General features: G+C 40.0%; 1 protein-coding gene across 2 annotated transcripts in view; it reads left to right on the top strand.

Annotated features, from left to right (window-relative positions):
* Nucleotides 1-23,178, top strand: part of LOC126277916 (NEDD8 ultimate buster 1-like) — a 109,943-nt gene that overhangs the window by 68,382 nt on the left and 18,383 nt on the right. For both annotated transcript variants that reach the window (XM_049977488.1, XM_049977495.1), the window contains exons 6-8: nt 12,223-12,419; nt 12,874-13,035; nt 20,295-20,433. In XM_049977488.1, coding sequence (XP_049833445.1) covers nt 12,223-12,419; nt 12,874-13,035; nt 20,295-20,433 — 498 coding nt within the window. The remainder of the gene's footprint in view (nt 1-12,222; nt 12,420-12,873; nt 13,036-20,294; nt 20,434-23,178) is intronic.

Here is a 23,178-nt window from a genome sequence, read left to right as displayed (position 1 = left end):
AAGAGAACCACTTGTATGAATATCAAGAGCTCAGATGGAAACCCAGTTCTAAGCAAAGAAGGGAAAGCAGAAAGGTGGACGGAGTATATAGAGGGTCTATACAAGGGCGATGCACTTGAGGACAATATTATGGAAATGGCAGAGGATGTAGATGAAGATGAAATGGGAGATATGATATTGCGTGAAGAGCTTGACAGAACACTGAAAGACCTGACTTTCCTACCAAAGGAATTGTCTTTCCTTTCTTTGGTGGCGGAGAATCAGCATGTTTCCACTGCTTTCACTGTCTCTGGTGTATAGTAGTGCACCCAAGTTTCATCTCCTGTCACAAAATGGTGTAAAAAATCTTTTTAGTTTTCTCCTAAAATTGGCCCAATGTTGTTCTGATGTGTACTTTCTCATGCGTTTTTGATCAGGTGTGAAGAGTCGCAGCACCCATCTTGCAAATACTTTTTTCATTTCTAATTCTTCAGTTAAAATGTGATAAACCCTTTCAGCTGATATCTGGCAAGTTTGAGCAATTTCATGCACTTTCAAACAGCAATCGTCCATGGCCATTTTGTGCACTTTGGCAATGATTTCTGGAGTAGTGACACATCTTGGCCATCCACTGCACGGATCATCATCTGAGCTCTCCTGACCAAATTTAAATTCATTTGGCCACTTGGCAACAATTGAATATGAAGAAGCAGAGACACGCAGTGTATTCTGGAAATCAGCATGAATGTCCTTTGCTTTCGTACCTTTCTTTACAAAATACTTAATTACTGTTTGAATCTCTCTCTCTCTCTCTCTCTCTCTCTCTCTCTCTCTCTCTCTCTCTCTCTCTCTCTCTCTCCCTCCCTCCCTCCCTCCCTCCCTCCCTCCCTCCCTCCCTCCCCCTCCTTCCCTCCCCCTCCTTCCCTCCCCCTCCTTCCCATCCCCCCCCCCCCCCAGTCACTTTGCAGGAACAGCAGCAGAGCCACGTCATCACCACAGCCCTCTTCCAATGGCAATGACGTGGCATGTGTTTACAGGCAACAGTCCAATGAATATCACGTGAGCAACTCATTGCGCTAGCCACTCATGGTGATTCCGAGAACTTTAAAACCACCCTTGTACTTCTAGACACCTTGGGGCTACATGTCAGTAGTAATAATTGAAAATGATGGAATTAACTAATAAATGCTTCCAAGGACTACTTTTGCAAATGAAACAAGACATCTGTTTATGGTATTACTTGGTTTGAAATGGTGTGTTGCTTTTTACTCCTGTATGCATATTTTTGAAAATAAGTCCCAATTTTAAATTTGGAGCTTTTTCCGTGTGTTGCTACTGTCGCACACAACCTTCAACATCAACTGCCTTCATGGCAGAACACTTGTTTTAAGTTTCCAGATACATTCAGTTCACATTAGGATGAGAATGTGATGATGACAGAGGCTGGGTCTGAGACCATTCTCAGTTCTTTCTCGAGACTGGCGGAAGTAGTGTAGACAGTTAGCCTCACTCGTGAGGTTTCTGCACAAGTGCCAATGTGCTGGCATCATTCTCAGGACTAATTAGGGTCGTCTGGTCAGGGGCTGAGTAGAAAGTATAAGCCAGAGGCTTCATTGCTTGTGTGATGACTTCAGCTGTAGATTCCTTAACCTCCACTACTAAGTGGAGACTTTACAAGTCACCCTGCATAGGTCAACCAGTCAGCTGGAAGAATGTGTGTGGAATGCACTTTTTATTTATTTATTTGAAAATCTTGAAGACCCCCAGGAGAAAATGCATAAAAACAAATTATTTCAACAGTCTGGATAGCAAATTCAGAGACTGAGAAACTCTCATTAGGAACTAGAGTTAGTTGAAACCGGACATAAAGAGTAGAGCAATATTAGACAAAACTTGGAACATGTATTGGAATGTTAGATTTTACTCTCCAGGAGGAGGAGGAGGAGGAGGAGGAGGAGGAGGAGTAGTTTTCTTAGCGATAAGCATAAGCATTGGGTCTAGCGAGATACAAAATGAATCCAAATGTGAAGTTGGCAAGAGTAACCATGTGTGGTGGGCTTAAATTAATAATCAAATGTTTCCACTAACCTCAGTATTGTGAAATACACCCAGCAGGGGGAGAAGATGGGGGGGGGGGGGGGGGGGGAGATACTTCACCTTGGAGCTGATTTGATTGGACACTGTGGTCCCTGAGTGGTAAGCCACTGAGCTCTTCCTTGTCAAAATTTGTTTTAACACAAAGCAAACAGTACCTATACTGGTAATAGAGCAGTGCCAGAAGATTTATACATAAGTAAAGCGTTTTCATCCTAAAAGAGAACAAAAATAAACACTATTAATACTAGAAAACAGCGTGAATTAAAGCTCTTGTATTAGAAAATACAGTTTCAATTAAATTTGTTCTTACATTGAATTCACCTCAAGCAAATTCAGAGCAATTAATCTTTCCTTAAAGATTTAAGTTAATTAATTCCAGAGAGCAGTCTCAGTTATATCTTTAAACAGACATTCCAATCTTTTCATTTTCCCAAACAGCCATGGCTGACGAGCAGTAAACGGAACAAGGTAAATTAGTCATTAGTAGCCAAGATGGCTACGGTCAACTCAGGTTCTGTTGAGCAAATCTAATTAGTTTCAAAACACAAAAATCTTACTCACCATTATGAGAGCAACAGTTGGAACTCTTAGTAACAGAAATTTCATCAGAAAAAGGCTGGGACACAGAAACAGACCAGTAATTTCAATAGAATACAAGGCATAATTTTTCTGAGAGAATGGCTGTGACCAACAGGTGGTATCAGTTTATAAATATGCAAATTTTTCGGTAAGCAAGGATGGCTGTGACTGAAGTAAAAAGATTAAAGTAAGATTAAACATTTAAAAGATAAGTATAAGATAGCATTAAGCAAGCCACTGTTAGTGTCAAGTAGCTAAGTAAATTAAACTTCATGGGTAAAACGGCTCTGACCAACACAATAATTTGAGCAACATAAGACTGAAGCTTTAAGCAACAGTGATCGCAATGGTTGGAACAAACTATGTTTGACAAATCAGAAAATGTCTGGTACAAATTACTTTATGAGCGATTAGGCATGATGAAACATTTACTGTTACAGTTAAATACAAATCTTTTACAATCATAAATAAGAGCGGCTGGTAACAAATCAAGGGAGTCCAAAACCAGTTAGTCACTTTTTTTCAAGAACACACCTTGAACTACCAAGTGAAAACAAAGAGCAACACAGTTAAATGCAAGTCTTTAATTATATTTAAGCAAGTGACAAGTCCTAATAATATAGAACAACCTCTAGAAAAGACAGATGAGCTTTTCATACAGTTACCCAGCCGTACTCGTACATGGCACGCCAAACTGTCAGTCAGCTTGTGTGCAGTAAATGGGACCATTATAATGTCACTTTTGCAACTGCTAGTGCCTCTGCACACTGTAAAGGTAATTTCAGGAAATAGCCAAATCTCGCCCAATACTATTAAAAGACAGAGAAATGCAGTTATCTCAGCATAAGTTACATCACCCTATTGCCACAAGATGAAATTAACGAATGACACTGCACACAACTGAACTTGACATAGAAGCTCCCAGTCAGATCGGTGTCTTTCAAAATTTCAACAGTTAATTCAAATATGAGAATACAGAGCACACACTCACCTTCATGCTTGCTCCCACAGCCCAAAGTGGAACTTTAAGTCTTAAGCACAGAGTAAGGCTATGGTGAGCTGGGTGAAAAATCAAGGATCTTGTTTATAGAGTTCGGGAATTCTCATCCTAGTCCCACAGGCAAGGTGTAATCAAAGCCAAATGCAATATGAGAGGACATCTTGATTTAATAGTAATTTTCGAGAATGTTGCGGATACAGAGACTACTACTGCCTCACTACAAAAGAGTGCTGGAAAACTGAGAGAAAAAAGTTAATATCAACTCGAGTGTCTACAAGAAGGGCCATATGGGATGCGTACAATGATTTTTCAGTCAGTTCCTGATGAAAGATCTATCATGAAGACCTAAGCACTGGTCATATGTAAAGTAATGTACGGATCCAAACTGTCCATTCCATCTCTCATGGATCCATCAGATGTTGAAACTGAAGACAACAGAGAAATTGCAGGAATTTTAAATTCTGATTTAAAAGTGTATTTACACGAGAAGCTACTACTGTACCACTTTTCATCCACTGCAGTGGCTCATAAATGAGATATCAATATTAGCACCCTGGGTGTTGAAAGAGAATTAAGACTACTTAAAGCAAATAAGTCCTCTAGCCCTGATGGAATTCCAGTTATATTTTACATTGAATATGATACAGAATTAACTCGTTTCATAACTCATATTTATTGAGAATATCCTCCACAACTTTTTGTCCCATGTGACTGGAACGAACTTCTGATACAATGAGAGACTAAAAGACATCTACAACATGGCATAAGAACTGGCTTCCATACAGGAGACCTGAATGACCTCCTGTTGCATGCACCTTAAACACTTGTCCAGCCTGTAATGGAAGCCAGCTTACTACTGACAACAAATCATGCGAACAGTCTGCTTACTATAACATACGGAAACCAAAGTTACCAAAATACCAATCACAGCTCACCACAGACGTTGCACAACTGTGAGAGCCCAACAGATAATCATAATTTTACCTGTTGTCTGTACAAATTGATATAAGAAAGGATTATCTGATGCTGAACACACGTTCGGAAACTGACTGCTTGGAGTACAGTAACATTATACTCAAAACAGAGGAAACTAGTTCCTTGTCTAGCCCTCAGGTGTATACAATACATTACTGAGATAGAGATTTGCATCAGAAATTGAATAATTAGGTCATGGCCAGGGGCATTACAAGAGCACAGAGGTCGGAACACAATTAAAAGTTTTCCTCTGGAACAGATGCTCACCAGATTTAATTAATGATGTCACAAGTCCAATGTGTAATAGTTTGAAGCCCTTTCTTGGCAGTGACCATGCGTGAACAGTAGCATAGCACGCACCACACTTAGGAGTGATTTGGTGCGAAAAGTTCCATCCAGTCCCACAGCTAATAGTTCACCCCCACATGGAGTGATACTGCAAGTCATCTGCTGCCTCAGTCATGTGAGTGTACTCAAAAAACAGCCTTGCTATGCTTAATGGCAGTTGAGGATGTCTCCATGTAAGTGCAGCTGGAGTTAAATACTCACTTGTTACTGTGACCCAAGTGCTCACTTGTGAGCCAGAGAAAACACACATGCAGCGAAAATAGCAAGTACCTTTGACTGCCACCACAATCAAATAACCACTCACTGGCTCAGGCCTGGCAAGAGGCAACGAACAATTTCAGAGATGACCTAGGATTTTAACAGGTCAGTAAGCCCATACAAAAGTGTAACAAAATGCCCAGGAAACTGAAATTAGAATCCTTGGTAGAAAGAGAACATAGTTCTTTTGAAACCCTGATTGTAAATTTAGGACTGTACAAGTGTTTTACTGTCACTGTTGTACCTATCATGTAGGTATCATGAGAGTAAGATAAGACATGAAGTTGTGTACAGAGGTATATAAACAGTTCCTCAATATCCAAATAGAAAAGAATAATATTGTGACAGTGTATCCTATTCCATATACTGTAAAGTAGCTGGTAGATTATATGTGTAGGTAAAGATCTTGAAAGAAAAAAGAAAACCTTAACTGTTCATATAAATGTTGCATGTCTGAAATGGATGACTGCTTGAAGTTTTATTGAATCCTATACGATGTTTCATTTTTAATTATTTTTTGCGGTCTGCATGCAAAATGCTAAAGCATCTTTAATCAGTGGCACAAGTTCTTGTTAACAATGACTTTTCCTAAATAAGTCCAAAACTGAAATATCAAGATGTCTAAACTCATTTTATGCTTGTTGTGTGTGAAGATACAGCAGAGGTAGGTAAGTAAGGAAGTAATTCCATGAGAGTATTGCAAAGAAAACTGTTTACTATGTACCACAGTTATGACCACACAATCGAAAGCTTTTATCCCTAATGTACATACAAAAAGATTCCACTCCCAGAAAATTGTCATACAACAGTTGTAACCTATGAAGAAAAAGAGCTACTAGCCGATGCCCAACTACCTAGAAATATTTCATGATTTTTCAAGTAGCAAAATGTGCCCCTTGTATTTCAGCTTTCAAAACTAGTATTTTAGGAACAAACATGATATTACAGTTTTCTGTGGTGCATGTGAAATAAGCTCATTATTTAATCTTTGTTGCCATTAATATCCACTCATAATATTGTTTATCACAGTTCTTTCCTACTCACATCAAACAAACAATGCAGCTCAGATAAAATGACTTAACATTCACCTTGTGATGTTTGGCATTGTGGGCATATCAAATAAGTGTTATATTCACTGTGAATGGAGTCTCACACCTCTGTTTATGACTCAGTCTACTGGCCCACTCCACAAGAGTATGAGTGTTTCCTTCAGTTGAGTGCAGTGGAATCATCATATTCCTGAGAGCCTCACAAGGCATGCTTTATGAGAAGTGCAATGAAAAATTCTTGAATGCCTCCAGACAAGTGCCATCACTTCCCATTCCTACATGCATGAAAAGAAAAATAATAAATAGAAAAACTGTAAAAAGTGGTGTATAGCGTGAATGTGAAATGAAAAGTAAATAAGTTTAAGACAAAAGAAACGAAGAAAAGATATACTCATAGAAAGTGACACAGCCTGAACAATATGAGGAATTGTGCGGGGTTATTAAAGATGGTAATAGGAGCGGAAAAGAGGAGGAATGTAGTGGACATCAGGTAAAACATTTAGGGCAAGCTAGGTTTGTTATAAGAATAAATGCCTACTTTGAGAACATATGACATACAAGATAATACACTAATTGAAATTTCGTATACATTGTGCAGGCATCTGATTAAGCAGAGCATTTGGGAATGTTAACCATAATATTCTAGTATATTTATTCACCGATGCTTTTTTCCCTTCTTTGTTTCCAACAGTCCACTGAAGTTGGAGAGTAATATAAATATTAAAAAGTACATTCTTAGTAAGGACAAAAAATGATCTTGGTGTTCCTCTAGTGAAATGGACTTTGGCCCAAGAAAACATGAAATACGAGGGTCACACCAAAAGAAATGCACACTATTTTTGTAAAAATACAATTTTCATTCTGCATGTGTGAAAGTTTTACAGTGTGTAGATACATCCTTCCCGCTCGTTTTCAAACATAGTTCAACCTGTTCCCGTGAGTGGCACCATCACAGCATGTGTTCAAGATGGCTGCTACACTTGACGTTCGTCAAAAGCAACATGCTGTCATAGAATTCCTGTGCTGCGAAAACGAGACAGTGGGAAACATCCACAAGAGGTTGAAAAAGGTGTTTGGAGATGCTGCAGTCAATCGCAGTACAGTTATTCGGTGGGTAAGCAGGTTATGTGATGAAAGCGGGCACGGCAATATTGAAGGATTGTGCCCGCAGCGGCAGGCCTCGTACTGCACACTCTCCAGACAATGTTCAGAGAGTAAATGAATTGGTGACTGCTGACAGACGCATCACAGTGAACGAATTGTCATGCTACGTTGGGATAGGGGAAGGAAGTGTTTGCAGAATACTGAAAGCATTGGTGTTAAAAAGAGGTTGGTGCCAGGTGGGTTCCCAGGATGTTGACAGTGGCTCACAGAGGAACAAGAAAAACGGTATGCAGCCAACTTTTGGAGTGATGAAACAAGACTCCATAATTTTTCACCAGAGATGAAGAGGCAATCAATGGAGTGGCATCATGCAAATTCACCCAAGGAAAAAAAAATTCAAAACCACACCTTCTTCTGGAAAAGTTATGGCTACAGTGTTTTACGATTCCGAAGGACTCTTGCTTGTGGACATCATGCCAAGTGGAACCACCATAAATTCTGATGCATTTGTGATGACACTGAAGAAACTTCAAGCTCGACTGAGTCATGTTCGACCATATCGCAAAAGCAGGATGTTTTGCTGTTGCACGACAATGCACGGCCACGTCAGTCAAAAAACCATGGAAGCGATCGCAAAACTCGGATGGACAACACTGAAGCACCCACCTTACAGTCCTGACCTGGCTCCATGTGACTATCATCTCTTTGGGAAACTGAAAGACTCTCTTCGTGGAACAAGGTTTGAAGATGATGACTCCCTTCTGCACACTGCCAAACAGCGGCTCCAACAGGTTGGTCCAGAATTTTACCGTGCGGGTATACAGACGCTGGTTCCAAGGTGGCGTAAGGCAGTTAAGAGGGATGAAAGTTCTGTGGAGAAATGAAAATATGGTTCCTAGACAATGTATCTACAGACAGTAAAACTTTCCAACATATAGAATAAAAGATGGATTTCAAAAAAATAGTGTGTATTTCTTTTGGAGTGGCCCTCGTCCATAGCCATAAAAGTCCTTGACAGTCTGTCAAGGGAAATAAAATCTCTTGACAGACAGCAGAAGTGTTTTGTAATATATACACATAAAAAAAAAGTTTTGCATTATCCCAGTTTCCAGAACTCCTGCAGCTAGACGTTGTCTGTGGATATTGTGTCATAGACGAAGTCCCTTTGACTGTTCAGAGATGTCACTAAACATGCCCAAAGATGAAAACAACCATGCTTGAGAGACACGTATTAGATGGAGGGGGTCCGACAGCTGATCATTTCCTGTCATTCCGCCAGGAAGGAGATACGTGGCTCATGTTGTCTATAGTTCAACCGTGCCTAGACAGTCAATACCACGGTTCTATTGTGTCCACATAAGTACTCTGTGCTAGGAAGGGTTCTCAACAAGAGAAGTGTCCAGGCGTATTGGAGTGAACCAAAGTGATGTTGTTCAGACATGGATAAGATACAGGGAGACAGGATCTGTCGATGACATGCCACCCAAGGGCTATTACTGCAGTGGGTGACTGCTGCCTACAGATTATGGTTCGGAGGAACCCTGACAGTGACGCCATCATGTTGAATAATGCTTTTTGTGCAGCCACAGGATGTTGTGTGCAATAGGCTGCATGATGCGCAACTTCTTCCGAGGTCCATCTTTGCAACCATGACACCCTGTAGTGCAGTGCAGTTCAGATGGGCCCAACAATGTGCTGAATGGACTGCTCAGGATTGGCATCACATTCTCTTCACCGATGAGTGTCGCATATGCCTTCTACCACACAATTGTCGGAGACGTGTTTTGGAGGCAATACGGTCAGGCCGAATGCCGTAGACACACTTTCCAGCAATTACAGCAAGGTGGAGGTTCCCTGCTGTTTTGGGGTGGCATTATGTGGGACCTATGTGCACTGCTGTTGGTCATGGAAGGTGCCGTAATGGCTGTACGATACATTAATGCCATCCTCCAAACAATAGTGCAACCATATCAGCAGCTCCAAACAATAGTGCAACCATATCAGCAGCATATTGGCAAGGTATTAGTTTTCAGGGAAGACAATTCGTGCCCCCATCGTGCACATCTTGTGAATGACTTCTTTCAGGATAACAACATCGCTCAACTAGTGGGGCCAGCTTGTTCTCCAGATTTGAACCCTAACGAACATGCCTGGGGTGGATTGAAAAGGGCTGTTTATGGAGGACGTGACCTACCAACCACTCTGAGGGATCTACACTGAATCACTGTTGAGCAATGGGACAGTCTTGACCAACAGTGCCTTGATGAACTTGTGAATAGTATGCCACGACGAATACAGGAATGCATCAATGCAAGAGGATGTGCTACTGGGTAATAGTGGTATCTGTGTGTACAGCAATCTGGATCACCGCCACTGAAGGCCTCGCTGTATGGTGGTACAATATGCAATGTGTGATTTTCATGAGCAATAAAAAGTGCAGAAACAATGTTTATGTTGATCTCTATTCTAATTTTCTCTACAGGTTCTGGAACTTTCTGAACCTAGGTGATGCAAAACATTTTTTGATGTGTGGATGTTAAAATTGTTTCACCTTAATAACTCCTATACCATATAAGTCTTGAATAGAAATCAGTTACATATTTACAGATACTAGCTTGCATATAGCCATATAAATATCTCTCTCTCTCTCTCTCTCTCTCTCTCTCTCTCTCTCTCTCTCTCTCTCTCTCTCTCTCTCTCTCTCTCTCTCTCTCTCTCTCTCTTTCTTCTTCTTTGCTCTAGTGTTGTGCCACAGTGCAAATTTTGTTGTGAATATAGTCTGTGGAATATGTAACTAATTCTTTTGGGACTATAAATGATTTTTGTCTGTTATTGATATTGATACTGGTAAGATATTGGACCCAGCAGTTCCAAGACCGAATCAAAATCTCAACAATAGTTCCCTCCTTACTAAAACATGGCTGCAGCTTACATTTTATGTCTGCATGCAGCAATGTTTGTCTGTTATGCTTTGGACGGATGATGAATGCACTGCAAGTTATGCGTATATTTACAGTTTAATGAGTTTCTAATTTTTTACTTTACGTGTAGTGTGAAACCTTGCTCCCTGCCCGAATTTCATGTTTTTATGTCAACATGGAGTACCCTATAGATTTTGATGAGTGAGTTAGCAAGTATCAAAATATGTCACACAGTGACCAAATATTTTGATTGCATTGACTTAGAAGCTTAAATTTCTTACACTGCCTAGTGACCGTAGACTTCAGTATGTACATAAATTTGAGATTGGTATGACAAATCGTTCCAGAGAAAAAGTTGTTGTGAAAGAGACAGACAGGCAGATGGACATATAGATAGATAAAAAATGACAAAGTTTTTTTGTGTAACATAATTATAAATTATCACTTTTCTGATTTTTTCCTTTACTTGTACTGTGGAACCTTTCTTTTTGCCAAATTTCATGATTCTACATCAGGGGAAGTACCTTAAAGGTTTTAATGAGTGAGTTCTTGAGTGTCAAAATTTGACTTAGATGGTGATATCTTTTGATTACATTGATCTAGAAGCTTATAATTTTGACACCTTCAAGGGATCATAGACCTTAGTATGTGACATAAATTTGAACTTGATGCACCAACCTGTTACAGATAAAAAGGGTCTTTGTAGACAGATTGATAAAAAAAGACAAAAAATAGTTTTTCATTTTATATAATCACAAATTAACAGTTTTCATAATTTTTTTTCCTTTACTTGTAGTGTGAAAATTTGCTGCCTGCCAAATTTCATGGTTCTAGGTCAGTTGGAAGTTCTCCTTATAGGTTTTTATGTATGAGTTTTTTTTTAGTTTGAAAATATGTTAAAGAAATGGTCACATCTTTTGATTGCATTGACTTCAAAGCTTAAAATGTTTACACCATACGTCTATCTGTTGCTGAGAAAAAGGGTTTTTGACAGATGGACAGACAGGTTGTTTAAAAAGCAACCAATATTTTTTTATTGTACGTAATTACAAATTAAAAATTTTTGGATTTTTTCATTTGGTTATAGTGCGAAACCTTGTTGCCAAATTTCATCATTGTAGGTCAATGGGAAATATCCTACAGATTTTGATGAGTGAGTTTGCTAGTATGAAAATATGTGACATAAATGGCAGTACTATCTTTTGACTGCCCATTGTTTTAGAAGCTTACAATTTTTACACTGCCAAAAGCCCATAAACTTTAGTATGTGACATAAATTTGAATTGGCACGTGAACAATCTACTGAGGAAAAGTGTCCTCAGTGGGCAGATGCCAAGAGACCACAAGACGACTGGGGAACAAAGTGATCCTATAAGGCTTCCCTAAAGATGGAAACAATGAGATACATATATAATGAGTACACAAAATATCCTCATACTGAGAATAACAGGAAGCATTTTGAAATTAATACATAGTGTTACATTTTCCTTGTTTGGTGAAGTTGCTAGTTGCTGAAAGTACCAAGAAAGTCAATCCCATGGATTAATATGGAACACTTCAAAATATTTCTTTCTTACATATCCCATAAGTACCTGATGAACAGGCATTCTTCATTGTGCAGTAATTTATCATTGCACAATTTCTAGCTCACTGTAATGACAAGTATCTGATATATCAGATTTCATTTCCTGGGTTCTTGCATGTTGATATTTAGTCACATATTTATGTTGCTCTTTATTGCAGCTATTAAAGCTTGTATAATGTAATTTTCATAATTTAGTTGTATTACTGTGATATCAACTGAGCTGCCATGAGCTTTGTGTGTATTTTGATTTTATTTATTCGTTTATTTTCCAGAGTATTGTAAATTCACTTTTTTGCTTTCACTTTATCAACATTCTGTTGTTTACAGCAATTGTCATTCACAGATTTTACAGTCTGTAGATAATTATGCACTGCTGAATCTTGACATAGCTTGGTGCTATTTATGCTTGCAAAATGTCACTCAAATCCCTGATGCTGAAGAAAGACTGAAAAAATGTGAACAAAGCTTCCATAAAAGTTACGGTCCAAATCTTGAACGCTTAATGTTGTTGAAGGGAACAACAGGTAAGCAGTTGTTCTATACCTTTCTGTTCTCCCTCTCATCCCTCTCCCACACTTCCTTTTTTTATTTTGAAAACCTGAATGTCTCTAAAATTTACATTCAGACTTTCAAAACATATATTTAACATCCAAACTGCAGTTACAAATGCCACAACAAAGCTGGTTATTTGCATGTTAATAATAAAGAAATGATTAAAATCAAAAGGAATAATAATAGTATGAAAAGTTACATTCTGATATGAACCTGTTTTGCAGAACATGTTGTGTTCTGTTCCGTGCATAAATGAAGATAGTCATACTGCCTGAAACATAACAGCTGCTTTAAAGTAACAGTATTTTCATGCTGTCTTATGTAACAAGTTTGCTATTTTAATTGCTTATGCTTAGGAATAGAAATTTCTGGCTATTAGTGGATGCGAGAAACATTAATTTTATTTTTGAATCTATAATTTTTCAGGAACTGAAGCTGTTCTCTTCATGCGTTTACATTTGCTTCAGGCAATTGTTTTGTATCATAAAAATAAACGAACAGCAGCAGCTGCACTTCTGAAGAGAGTTGAAAATGAGATCTCAAATTTAAAAATCGATGATGCCAGTCTTGGCACCCTACTTGAATTGGGTATGAAATCGTGGTTTTTACATAAAATTTCTTTCAAAGAATTTAGTAAGGAAGTGTGCCTTATGTTTAATTTGCTGAATGGTCCCTGGATGTGTGTTGGAAATTGTAATGATTGTTTAGAACCTATACCCTAGAAAATAACAATCTTATAGTTATGTTTTGTTTTGTTGGGAGCCCAGCACTGACAATCTAAGAAGAAATGGCAGAATGAGACTGAATTCTGTGTTCTGTTCCATGCATGAATGAAGATAGTCATACTGCCTGAAACATAACAACCTGTAGCCTGTTTATACATTTTCACTGGTGAAAGGTAGCTCACTCAATCTATAGTGCAATTTCTGTGCTGTTACATGTATTTTTATGCTCCATCAGTCAGTCAACTACACAAGTGAGTGGTTACTTACTTCAATAAGGCTGTCTCCCATGGAAAAGTCTCTTTACCTTCCAGTGCTCCGCAAGATGTCCAACTTAGGAATTAGCAGTTCCAAAAGCTAGAAATGGTTTTGTTCCCAATTTTTAATGTATCTATTTTTCAATGATCAGCATAGTGAATGCCTTATCATAGTTGAGGAAGTCAGCACCCAGCCGCACTGTACTACAGGTTTATATGCTTTAAAAGTATGTAGATGGTGAAGATATTGAAAGAATGTATGATGAGGTAAAAGAAATCATTCGAGTTGTTAATGGAGGTGAAAATTTAATTCTGTTGGGAATGAGGAATTCAGTGAGCTAGAAAGGAGGAAAAAAGTAATGGCAGAACATGGACTGGAGAGAGAGGGAAGGAAAAGAATAGTGTTAGAACATGGACTGGGGAAAAGAACTAAAAGGAGAAGCCACCTGACACCAAAAGGTTCCAAATAGATTGTATAATGCTATGACAGATTTCAAAACACAATTTTAAATTGCAGTGTAGACTCTAACCATAATTTTTTGGTTTCGAACTACAGATTAATAGCTGATGAAATTGCAGAAAGGCGAGAAATTGAGGAAGAGGGAGCTGAACAAACTGGAAGAACCAGTGGTTGTTGAGAGTTTTAAAGGGGAAATTAGGCAACAATGTACATCAACAGGGTAAAGGAACACAATAGAAGACACAACTTTGAGTGATGCTATACTGAAGACAGCAGAACAACTGGGGGATGAGGAGTTGAAATCTATGGATAACATAAAAGCTATTGAATTTAATTGATGAATGGATTAAATGTGAAAACACAGCTTGTGAAGCAGGTGAAAGGATAACAAAGACATCTAAAAAACAATAGATGCACAGGAAGTGCAAAATGTCAAAGCAACAGTGGCTAAAAGAGAAGAGTGAAACGAGCTAAGCTGTAGAAGCTTACATCATTGTAGGAAATATGGATATGAACTGTAGGAAAATTGAAGAAACATTCACAGGAAAGGGAAGTGGCTCTATAAATTTCAAGAACACAGATGGCAAACCAGTACTAAGCAAAGAAGGGAAAGCTGAAAAATGAAGAAATATACTGAAGAACCCTATAAAGGATACAAATTTGAAGAGAATATTATGGAAAGAGGAGAGAAACTGAATGAATATAGGATTGGAGATACAATTGCTGAGAGAATTTGACAGAATACTGAAAGAATTTACTCCCAAATTATTGAGATCCTTGGCAGAATGTATCATAACAAAACTATTCCATCTGATATACTCAATATGAGACAGGCTAATTACCCTCAGACTTCAGGAGGAATGTAATAATCACAATATCAAAGGAGATACTTGCTGATAAATGTGAATATTATCAAACCACCAGTTTATGACGCCATGGTTGTAAAATACTGAGGCAAATTATTTGTGAAAGAATGGTAGAAACTGACCTTGGGGAAGACCCAGGTAGTACTGATGCTACGACTTACCTTGCAAGCCAGACTGAAACGAGATAAATCCATGTTTATAGCGTTTGTAGATTTTGATAAAAGTTTTTGATTATATTGACTGAAATATGCACTTCGATATTATGAAAGTACCAGATATAAAATATAGGCAGCTTAGGTTATCTACACAAACCAAACTGCAGATAGAAGTTAAAGGATCTGAAAGGATAGCAGTGGTTGACAAAGGAGTGAAACCGGGTTCTAGTGTATCAATTTTCTTGTTTAATCTGCACACTGAGCAAAGTGTGAAGCAAACCAAGGAGAAATTTGGGGATTAAAATTCAGGGAGAAGTAATAGAAAAGCTTTGAGTTTTGCCGACAACATTGATACATTGTCAGAGACAACAAGGGACTTAGAAGATCAGCTGAATGGAATGGATAATGCCATGAAAAGAGATCTTCACTAATAATGGCAAGAGTAAAACAAGGGGAGTGGAATGTAGTTGAATTCTATGAAGTGGCACTGAGTGAATTAGATTAGGAAGTGAAACACTAAAAATAGGATATGAGTTTTGTTATTTGGGAAACAAAATGTTTGATAACGGCCAAATTAAGGGAATATAAAAGGTAGACTGGCAATAGCAAGAAAAGCATTTCTGCAAAAGAGAAATTTGTAAACTAGAAATATTCCTTCTGTCCATAGTCCTCACAAGTCTAATTCTGCAAAATCATGCTCCAACCTCTTTACATTACTTTCTCTCCATTCATAAAATTCTGCTCTGCTGTTCCAAATTCCTGTACCCCATCTCCCAGATACAATCCCTTCTCCTCCAGGAACAAGAGCAGCATGCACCATGCCTCCAAAAAAAAAAAAAAAAACTGTCCAAATCTGTTAATACCTCACTCTCTTCTTGGACTTCCACTAACCAGCACCACCACCACAAAAGTGCCATGAAGCCTCTCACACATCCCCTCATAACTGCCAAACCCTGCCTTGCAGAACTGCTGCAATTGCCAGAAACCCAGAAATGCCCTCCCACCACTGTACAGAACCCAGAGCCTAAACAGACCTGCAACACAGTAATTAACCTGTCCTCCAAAATTCTGAGTTCCACAGAAATATCAGTCCTTTAGAAAGACCTTACCTTGTGCTGCACCCCTAATCAAGTATGATGGGTGTGTTAAAGACCTCCTCTCCTTCTCCCAATCCCTACAATGGAAACACGTTTTCACTTCTTACTCTGCCAGTCAGCCCAACAATCCACCTATCTCGATGTCGACATCCACCTACGGATGGCTACATCAGTACCTGCATCCACATCAAACCTACCAACCACCAACAATACCTCCACTTTGAAAGCTGCTACCCATTTCACACCAAGAAGTTTCTTCATAGGGCCTAGCCACCCATTGTCATCACATCTGCAGTGATGTGCAGTCCTCCTTCAAATATGGTTGGTTGGTTGGTTTGGGGAAGGAGACCAGACAGCGTGGTCATCGGTCTCATTGGATTAGGGAAGGAAGTCGGCCGTGCCCTTTCAGAGGAACCATCCCGGCATTTGCCTAGAGTGATTTAGGGAAATCACAGAAAACCTAAATCAGGATGGCCGGACGCGGGGTTGAACCGTCGTCCTTCCGAATGCGAGTCCAGTGTCTAACCACTGCGCCACCTCGCTCGGTTCCTTCAAATATGCCAAGGGTCTCAGTGAGGCCTTCTAAGACAAAAATTACCCTCCCAACCTTGTCCAGAAACAAATCTCCCTTTCCTTTCCCACCATTCACCTCCTATCTCCCAAGTGCCCATCATTGGCCACAAAGCAGCACTCTTCTCATGACTCAGTACCAACCAGGATACATTCTCCGTCAAGGTTTCATCTACTCTCGTCCTGCCCTGAAATGAGAAATATCCTCCCCACCCCTCTCAGAATGGTATTCCATCATTCACCCAACTTGAGCAATATCCCTGTCTGCCTCTACTCCATGCCTTATGTCATCCTGCTACCACTTACTCCTGTCCTGTTACCACCTACTCCTACCCCTTACTGGCATCTCCTACCTATCAAAGGCAAGGCCAGTTGTGAAAGCAAGCATGTCACCTTCAAACTCAGCTGCAACCACTTTACTGGATTATGTGTGGGCATGACAACTAACAAACTGCCTGTGTAAATGAGTGGGCACCACTAAACTGTGGCCAAGAGACAGCTGGACCACACAGCTTCCGAACATGCCAAACAGCAAGATGTGCTTCACTTTAATGACTACTTGAGAGCCAGTGCCATGTGGATTCCCCGCACAAACACCAGGTTTTCTGAATTGCGTAGGTGGTAACTCTCCTTACAATATATCCTTCATTTCCTGTATCCTCCCTGGCCTCAACCTTCACTAATCCCTGTCCTCCACATGTCTATCCTCTTCCCTGCTTGCACTTCAGCACAAACATTCCTTCTAGCCTGCCAGTGCACTTTCAAGTTCTTTCTTCTGCTGTACTTCTCTTCATTTCCCGCCTCCCCCCAACCCCACTGAACAGTCACCCAATTCTGAACCCAGCAGCTTTGGTATGAACCTCAGTGCCTCATTGCATGCTCCCAAAGGCAGTACTGCCATCTTCCCCACCCCTGCTGTCGCTCCCCCTCCTTGCTGCATGCCTCCTCCTTACCCCAATCCCCCACGCCAGCAGATTGAGCTGACATTAGACACAGTCAGAGTGGGTCTTTGTGCCCAGGAACAGTAGCCGTGTGTGTGTGTGTGTGTGGGGGGGGGGGGGGGGTGGGTGTTTATATTTTATATATATATATATATATATATATATATATATATATATATATATATATATATATATATATATATATGAGGAAGGACTTTGTCCTAAATCTTAAGCATTTTTAGTTTCCATTGTGCCTATCTGTGACTCAGTGCTGCCTCTATGTGGTGAGTAGCAGTCTATCCTTACATATTGTTGTAATTATTGCTGTGTATATTATTTCTGCCAACATAGTTGAAGAGGGGGAAGTGTTCTATTGCTACTAAACCATCATAAATTGTACTACTACAAATTTTATTGAAAAGAAGCCATAATTTATAGGTTACTCACTAGTAAATTATAATTACTATATCTCTGAATGGAATTTGACACACAAATAGGTATTAAATGTCCTGTTTTATATCCTATAATGACTATTTTACTGATCAAAATGTTACTGGATAAAAGACATAATTTATCTTATGCACTATTTACAAATTATTGTAATTATTAAAACTCCAAGAGTAATGTACGCACAAAATGAGTAGATTATTCCGCTGTAGATACCATTATTACAATCTTAGCAAAACCTAGCTTGATATTCCATGGTCAACTAGGGAGTTTTCTTCCGATTCCTCATTTTCCTCATTTTCTGCTTCAAAGTCTGGGGTCTACATCACTGTCATCTGTACGCATAACCATTATCTTCTTCAGGAAAACCTGCCTCTCCACTAAATTCACCATTGTCTTGTCTTTATCACTTTCTTCAAGCAAATCACACATTGTGTGTAGTTGTAGATATTAGTAGTAACCTCAGACTTTCTGAAGATGACACAGTTATTTATGATGAAGTAGTCTTAAAGAAGCTGCATAAATATTCAGTCACCTTTTGATGAAATTTCAGTATATTGCAGAGATTGGCAACTTGCTGTAAATGCTGAGAAATGGGAAATTTTGCAATTCACAAAACAAAAAAGCATGGTATCCCTATGACTATCATATCAACAAGTCATTGGCGAAATCGGTAAACTCATACAAATACCTGGTTGTAACACTTTGTGGGGATATGAAATGGAATGATCGCACAGTTTCAGTCTTGGGTAAAGTAGTTGGCAGACTTTGATTTATTAGTAGAATATTGGAGAAGTGCAATAAGCATATGAAAGAGATTTCTTTCAAATCACTTGTGTGACCAATGCTAGAGTATTGCTCAAGTGTGTGGGACTTATTTCAAATAGGACTAACAGGAGATGCTGAATACAAAAACAGAAGGGCAGCACAAATGGCCACACGTTTGCTTGTTCCATAGAGTGTCACAGAGATACTGAAGGAACTGAACTGGCAGACACTAGAATATAGTCAAGTACTATCCCGAGAAAGTCTATTAACAAAATTTCAAGAACTAGCTTTAAATATTTACTCTAGGAATATACTACAACCCCCTACATATCACTCACATAGGAGTCATGAGGATAAGATTGGAATAATTACTACATGCAAAGAGGCATTCAGACAAGCATTCTTCCCACACTCCATATGTGAATTGGACAGGAAGAAACGCTAATAACTGGTACTGTGGCACAAACCCTCAGCCATGCACTTCATGCAGAGTATAGATGTAGATATGTAAGTGTCAAAATCAAACTCAGCACCATCCATATTGTGCTAATTTGGGTAGCAAAAGATGCAGTTGGTACTGAAGAGTGCCAGTGTGATGCAAACTAACTCTCGTCTAATGGTAACTGCTTGATATTTCACCTAAGGTGCCATGCTATGATAGTTTCAAAGAGAGAAAGCAAATATGCCAACTATTAGAGAAAAAGCACCATTACTAAACATTCGTAATACTTACAACAAGAGCACCAGTGTCAGCAAATTGCTGGAATTAGGCAATAAGTAATACAGCCATTGTTAACAATGTTTGCTATTCAGGTACTCATGTGCACATGTCGCTCATGATTCCAGATTGGCGGGAGTAGCAAAGAGATACCAGTTGCAATCGAAAATTTTATGAAGATTTAGTAATCTAGGTTTAAATAAGTTTCATTTCTCCAGCTACAACCTTTCCATGTTTTATTCCTAATATTTAAACCAGTCTGACATATTGAATAAATTCATAGATTATTATGCTTTTCTTATTGGTACTGTCATAACTCATACTTTTTGCTTTGCTGTTTTACCTTATTTGTAGATCGTCCCCCCTCTTTCTTCTTCTTCTTCTTCTTCTTCTTCTTCTTCTTCTTCTTCTTCTTCTCACATTGGCCATATCACTTCATCCATTTAATCTTGTATAAGATAGTAGTATTGCTTTTGTTTTACTGAGACACAGGGTACTGCGTCACTCCCTTTTCATATTTATACTTTGTATCTAGGACATACTTACGAAATACTTTCCCCAGATAGGAAAACATTGTTTTGTGCTTTTGTAAGTGGAAGATACAGGCGTTGGTTTATTACATCAGCTTACAAAGCTGATGTGAAACTTGAATGGAAAGAAATTGTCATTGATTGCACCCACAGACTATTCAGAAAGACACAAGAGAGAGAAATCATGACAAAATATTCTTCTGCATTAGAACTGTATGTAATTATGTGGAGTGATGATATCAGTTTCTGGATGTATGTTATTCATGTCACTTTTGTTAATGGCATTTCATATTTATTTATTTATTTATTGTGACAGGTTATACAAACTACGAGGCTCGCCTTGGGTTGCGAGCCACATGTGGTAATGTTGCTGCTGCAGTGGAGTTTCTTAGTAATCGTAGAACTCAGAAGGAAGAGGTAAAAAAGAAAGAAGCTGCTGAGAGACAGTTAAACAGGTCAGTTATGTGTTGTGTATTTCACGTTAATTTTCACCGAGTGTGAAGGATTTGTATTTGCCTTTTCCCCAGCTTCAATATGTTATCAGATATTTTTGTTGCCTTCTTGTAGGTAAAGTATGATATGGTTTTGCACAATTAAACTTCAATTCTGCAGTAATCTACACCGAAATGAACCTCCCTGGGAGCTGAACACAGTTTGAATCTGTGGGGAAGCTTCATTTTAGTGTACACTAATCTTCAGATTTTATTGTGGTGACACCTTGGCTATTGTGGTGACACCTTGGCTATTGTGGTGACACCTAGGGTATAATGGTGACAGCTAAGCTATGACTGTGTTTCTCCATTCTCTCAAGAATGCTGTTATGGCAAGGACTGGAGTTTTAAAAACTAGGAGAGAGATATTGGGTGATATACACTCCTGGAAATCGAAAAAAGAAAACATTGACACCGGCGTGTCAGACCCACCATACTTGCTCCGGACACTGCGAGAGGGCTGTACAAGCAATGATCACACGCGCTGCACAGCGGACACACCAGGAACCGCGGTGTTGGCCGTCGAATGGCGCTAGCTGCGCAGCATTTGTGCACCGCCGCCGTCAGTGTCAGCCAGTTTGCCGTGGCATACGGAGCTCCATCGCAGTCTTTAACACTGATAGCATGCCGCGACAGCGTGGACGTGAACCGTATGTGCAGTTGACGGACTTTGAGCGAGGGCGTATAGTGGGCATGCGGGAGGCCGGGTGGACGTACCGCCGAATTGCTCAACACGTGGGGCGTGAGATCTCCACAGTACATCGATGTTGTCGCCAGTGGTCGGCAGAAGGTGCACGTGCCCGTCGACCTGGGACCGGACCGCAGCGACGCACGGATGCACGCCAAGACCGTAGGATCCTACGCAGTGCCGTAGGGGACCGCACCGCCACTTCCCAGCAAATTAGGGACACTGTTGCTCCTGGGGTATCAGCGAGGACCATTCGCAACCGTCTCCATGAAGCTGGGCTACGGTCCCGCACACCGTTAGGCCGTCTTCCGCTCGCGCCCCAACATCGTGCAGCCCGCCTCCAGTGGTGTCGCGACAGGCGTGAATGGAGGGACGAATGGAGACGTGTCGTCTTCAGCGATGAGAGTCGCTTCTGCCTTGGTGCCAATGATGGTCGTATGCGTGTTTGGCGCCGTGCAGGTGAGCGCCACAATCAGGACTGCATACGACCGAGGCACACAGGGCCAACACCCGGCATCATGGTGTGGGGAGTGATCTCCTACACTGGCCGTACACCTCTGGTGATCGTCGAGGGGACACTGAATAGTGCACGGTACATCCAAACCGTCATCGAACCCATCGTTCTACCATTCCTAGACCGGCAAGGGAACTTGCTGTTCCAACAGGACAATGCACGTTCGTATGTATCCCGTGCCACCCAACGTGCTCTAGAAGGTGTAAGTCAACAAACCTGGCCAGCAAGATCTCCGGATCTGTCCCCCATTGAGCATGTTTGGGACTGGATGAAGCGTCGTCTCACGCGGTCTGCACGTCCAGCACAAACGCTGGTCCAACTGAGGCGCCAGGTGGAAATGGCATGGCAAGCCGTTCCACAGGACTACATCCAGCATCTCTACGATCGTCTCCATGGGAAAATAGCAGCCTGCATTGCTGCGAAAGGTGGATATACACTGTACTAGTGCCGACATTGTGCATGCTCTGTTGCCTGTGTCTATGTTCCTGTGGTTCTGTCAGTGTGATCATGTGATGTATCTGACCCTAGGAATGTGTCAATAAAGTTTCCCCTTCCTGGGACAATGAATTCACGGTGTTCTTATTTCAATTTCCAGGAGTGTATTTTTTACTTTACTTTGTATGTTGGAAGGGCCTTATCAACCATACACCTGCTCTGTGAGCCTCTTCCACTTCTTCCTGTCCAATGCGCTGTTTGTCCAGTTGCTGTTGTTGTTCATCCTAGTTGTGTCCTCCCAATGTTATCCTGCCATCTGATTCTGGGTCTCCCTCTTCCTCTCGTTCCATCTATTGTTCTGCTGAATGCCATTCTAGGTAGTCTATTCTCTGTCATTCTTGCTATATGGCCTACTCAATTCAGCCTTCTTCTCTTGAGCACATCGACAATGTTACAGTGTTTGTACAGCCCTCTTAAGTCTTCATTTCTTCTTATTCTCCATTCCATGTTATTTTCGTCGTATACAGGTCCAAAAATTTTCCTTGGTGCTTTTCTTTCGAATATTAACAGCTTTTTTTCATCTTTCTTTCTAAATAATAATGTTTCACATCCTTATAATATACAGGTGTAATGGTTGATTGGTAAGCGGATTTTGTAGTTACTGCTAAGTGATCTTTTTCTTAGAATGTTGATGAAACTAAAAAGTGTCTTGTTTGCTGTTAATAAATGGGCATCTATTTCTATATCTGTTCTGTTGTTATTACTAAAAAGACTTCCTAGGTACTTGAAGTGGTCAACAGTCGTGAAATTGAATCCATCTACAGTCAGAGGTACATCTTTTCTGGTTTTCTTACGTATGGGCGGGTATTCTCTTTTCTTCATTAACATCTAATCCTGTTTTCTCAGCAATTTTGTAGTAATTTTGCATCATTCTGTTTAATTCTCTTTTGGAACTGCTTATTACTGCTATATCATCTGCATAGGCTAGTCTTGTAATGTTCACATCCTGTAGCTGGATCCCTTGTGGACTGGTTTTAGAAAATTCTCTATCAATCTTCTCTAGGACAAAGTT

This window comes from Schistocerca gregaria, chromosome 1 (assembly GCF_023897955.1).
Source record: "Schistocerca gregaria isolate iqSchGreg1 chromosome 1, iqSchGreg1.2, whole genome shotgun sequence".
Lineage (NCBI taxonomy): Eukaryota > Metazoa > Arthropoda > Insecta > Orthoptera > Acrididae > Schistocerca > Schistocerca gregaria.
Note: the sequence above shows the minus strand (reverse complement) of the source record. Positions and strands in the feature narration are given on the sequence as shown.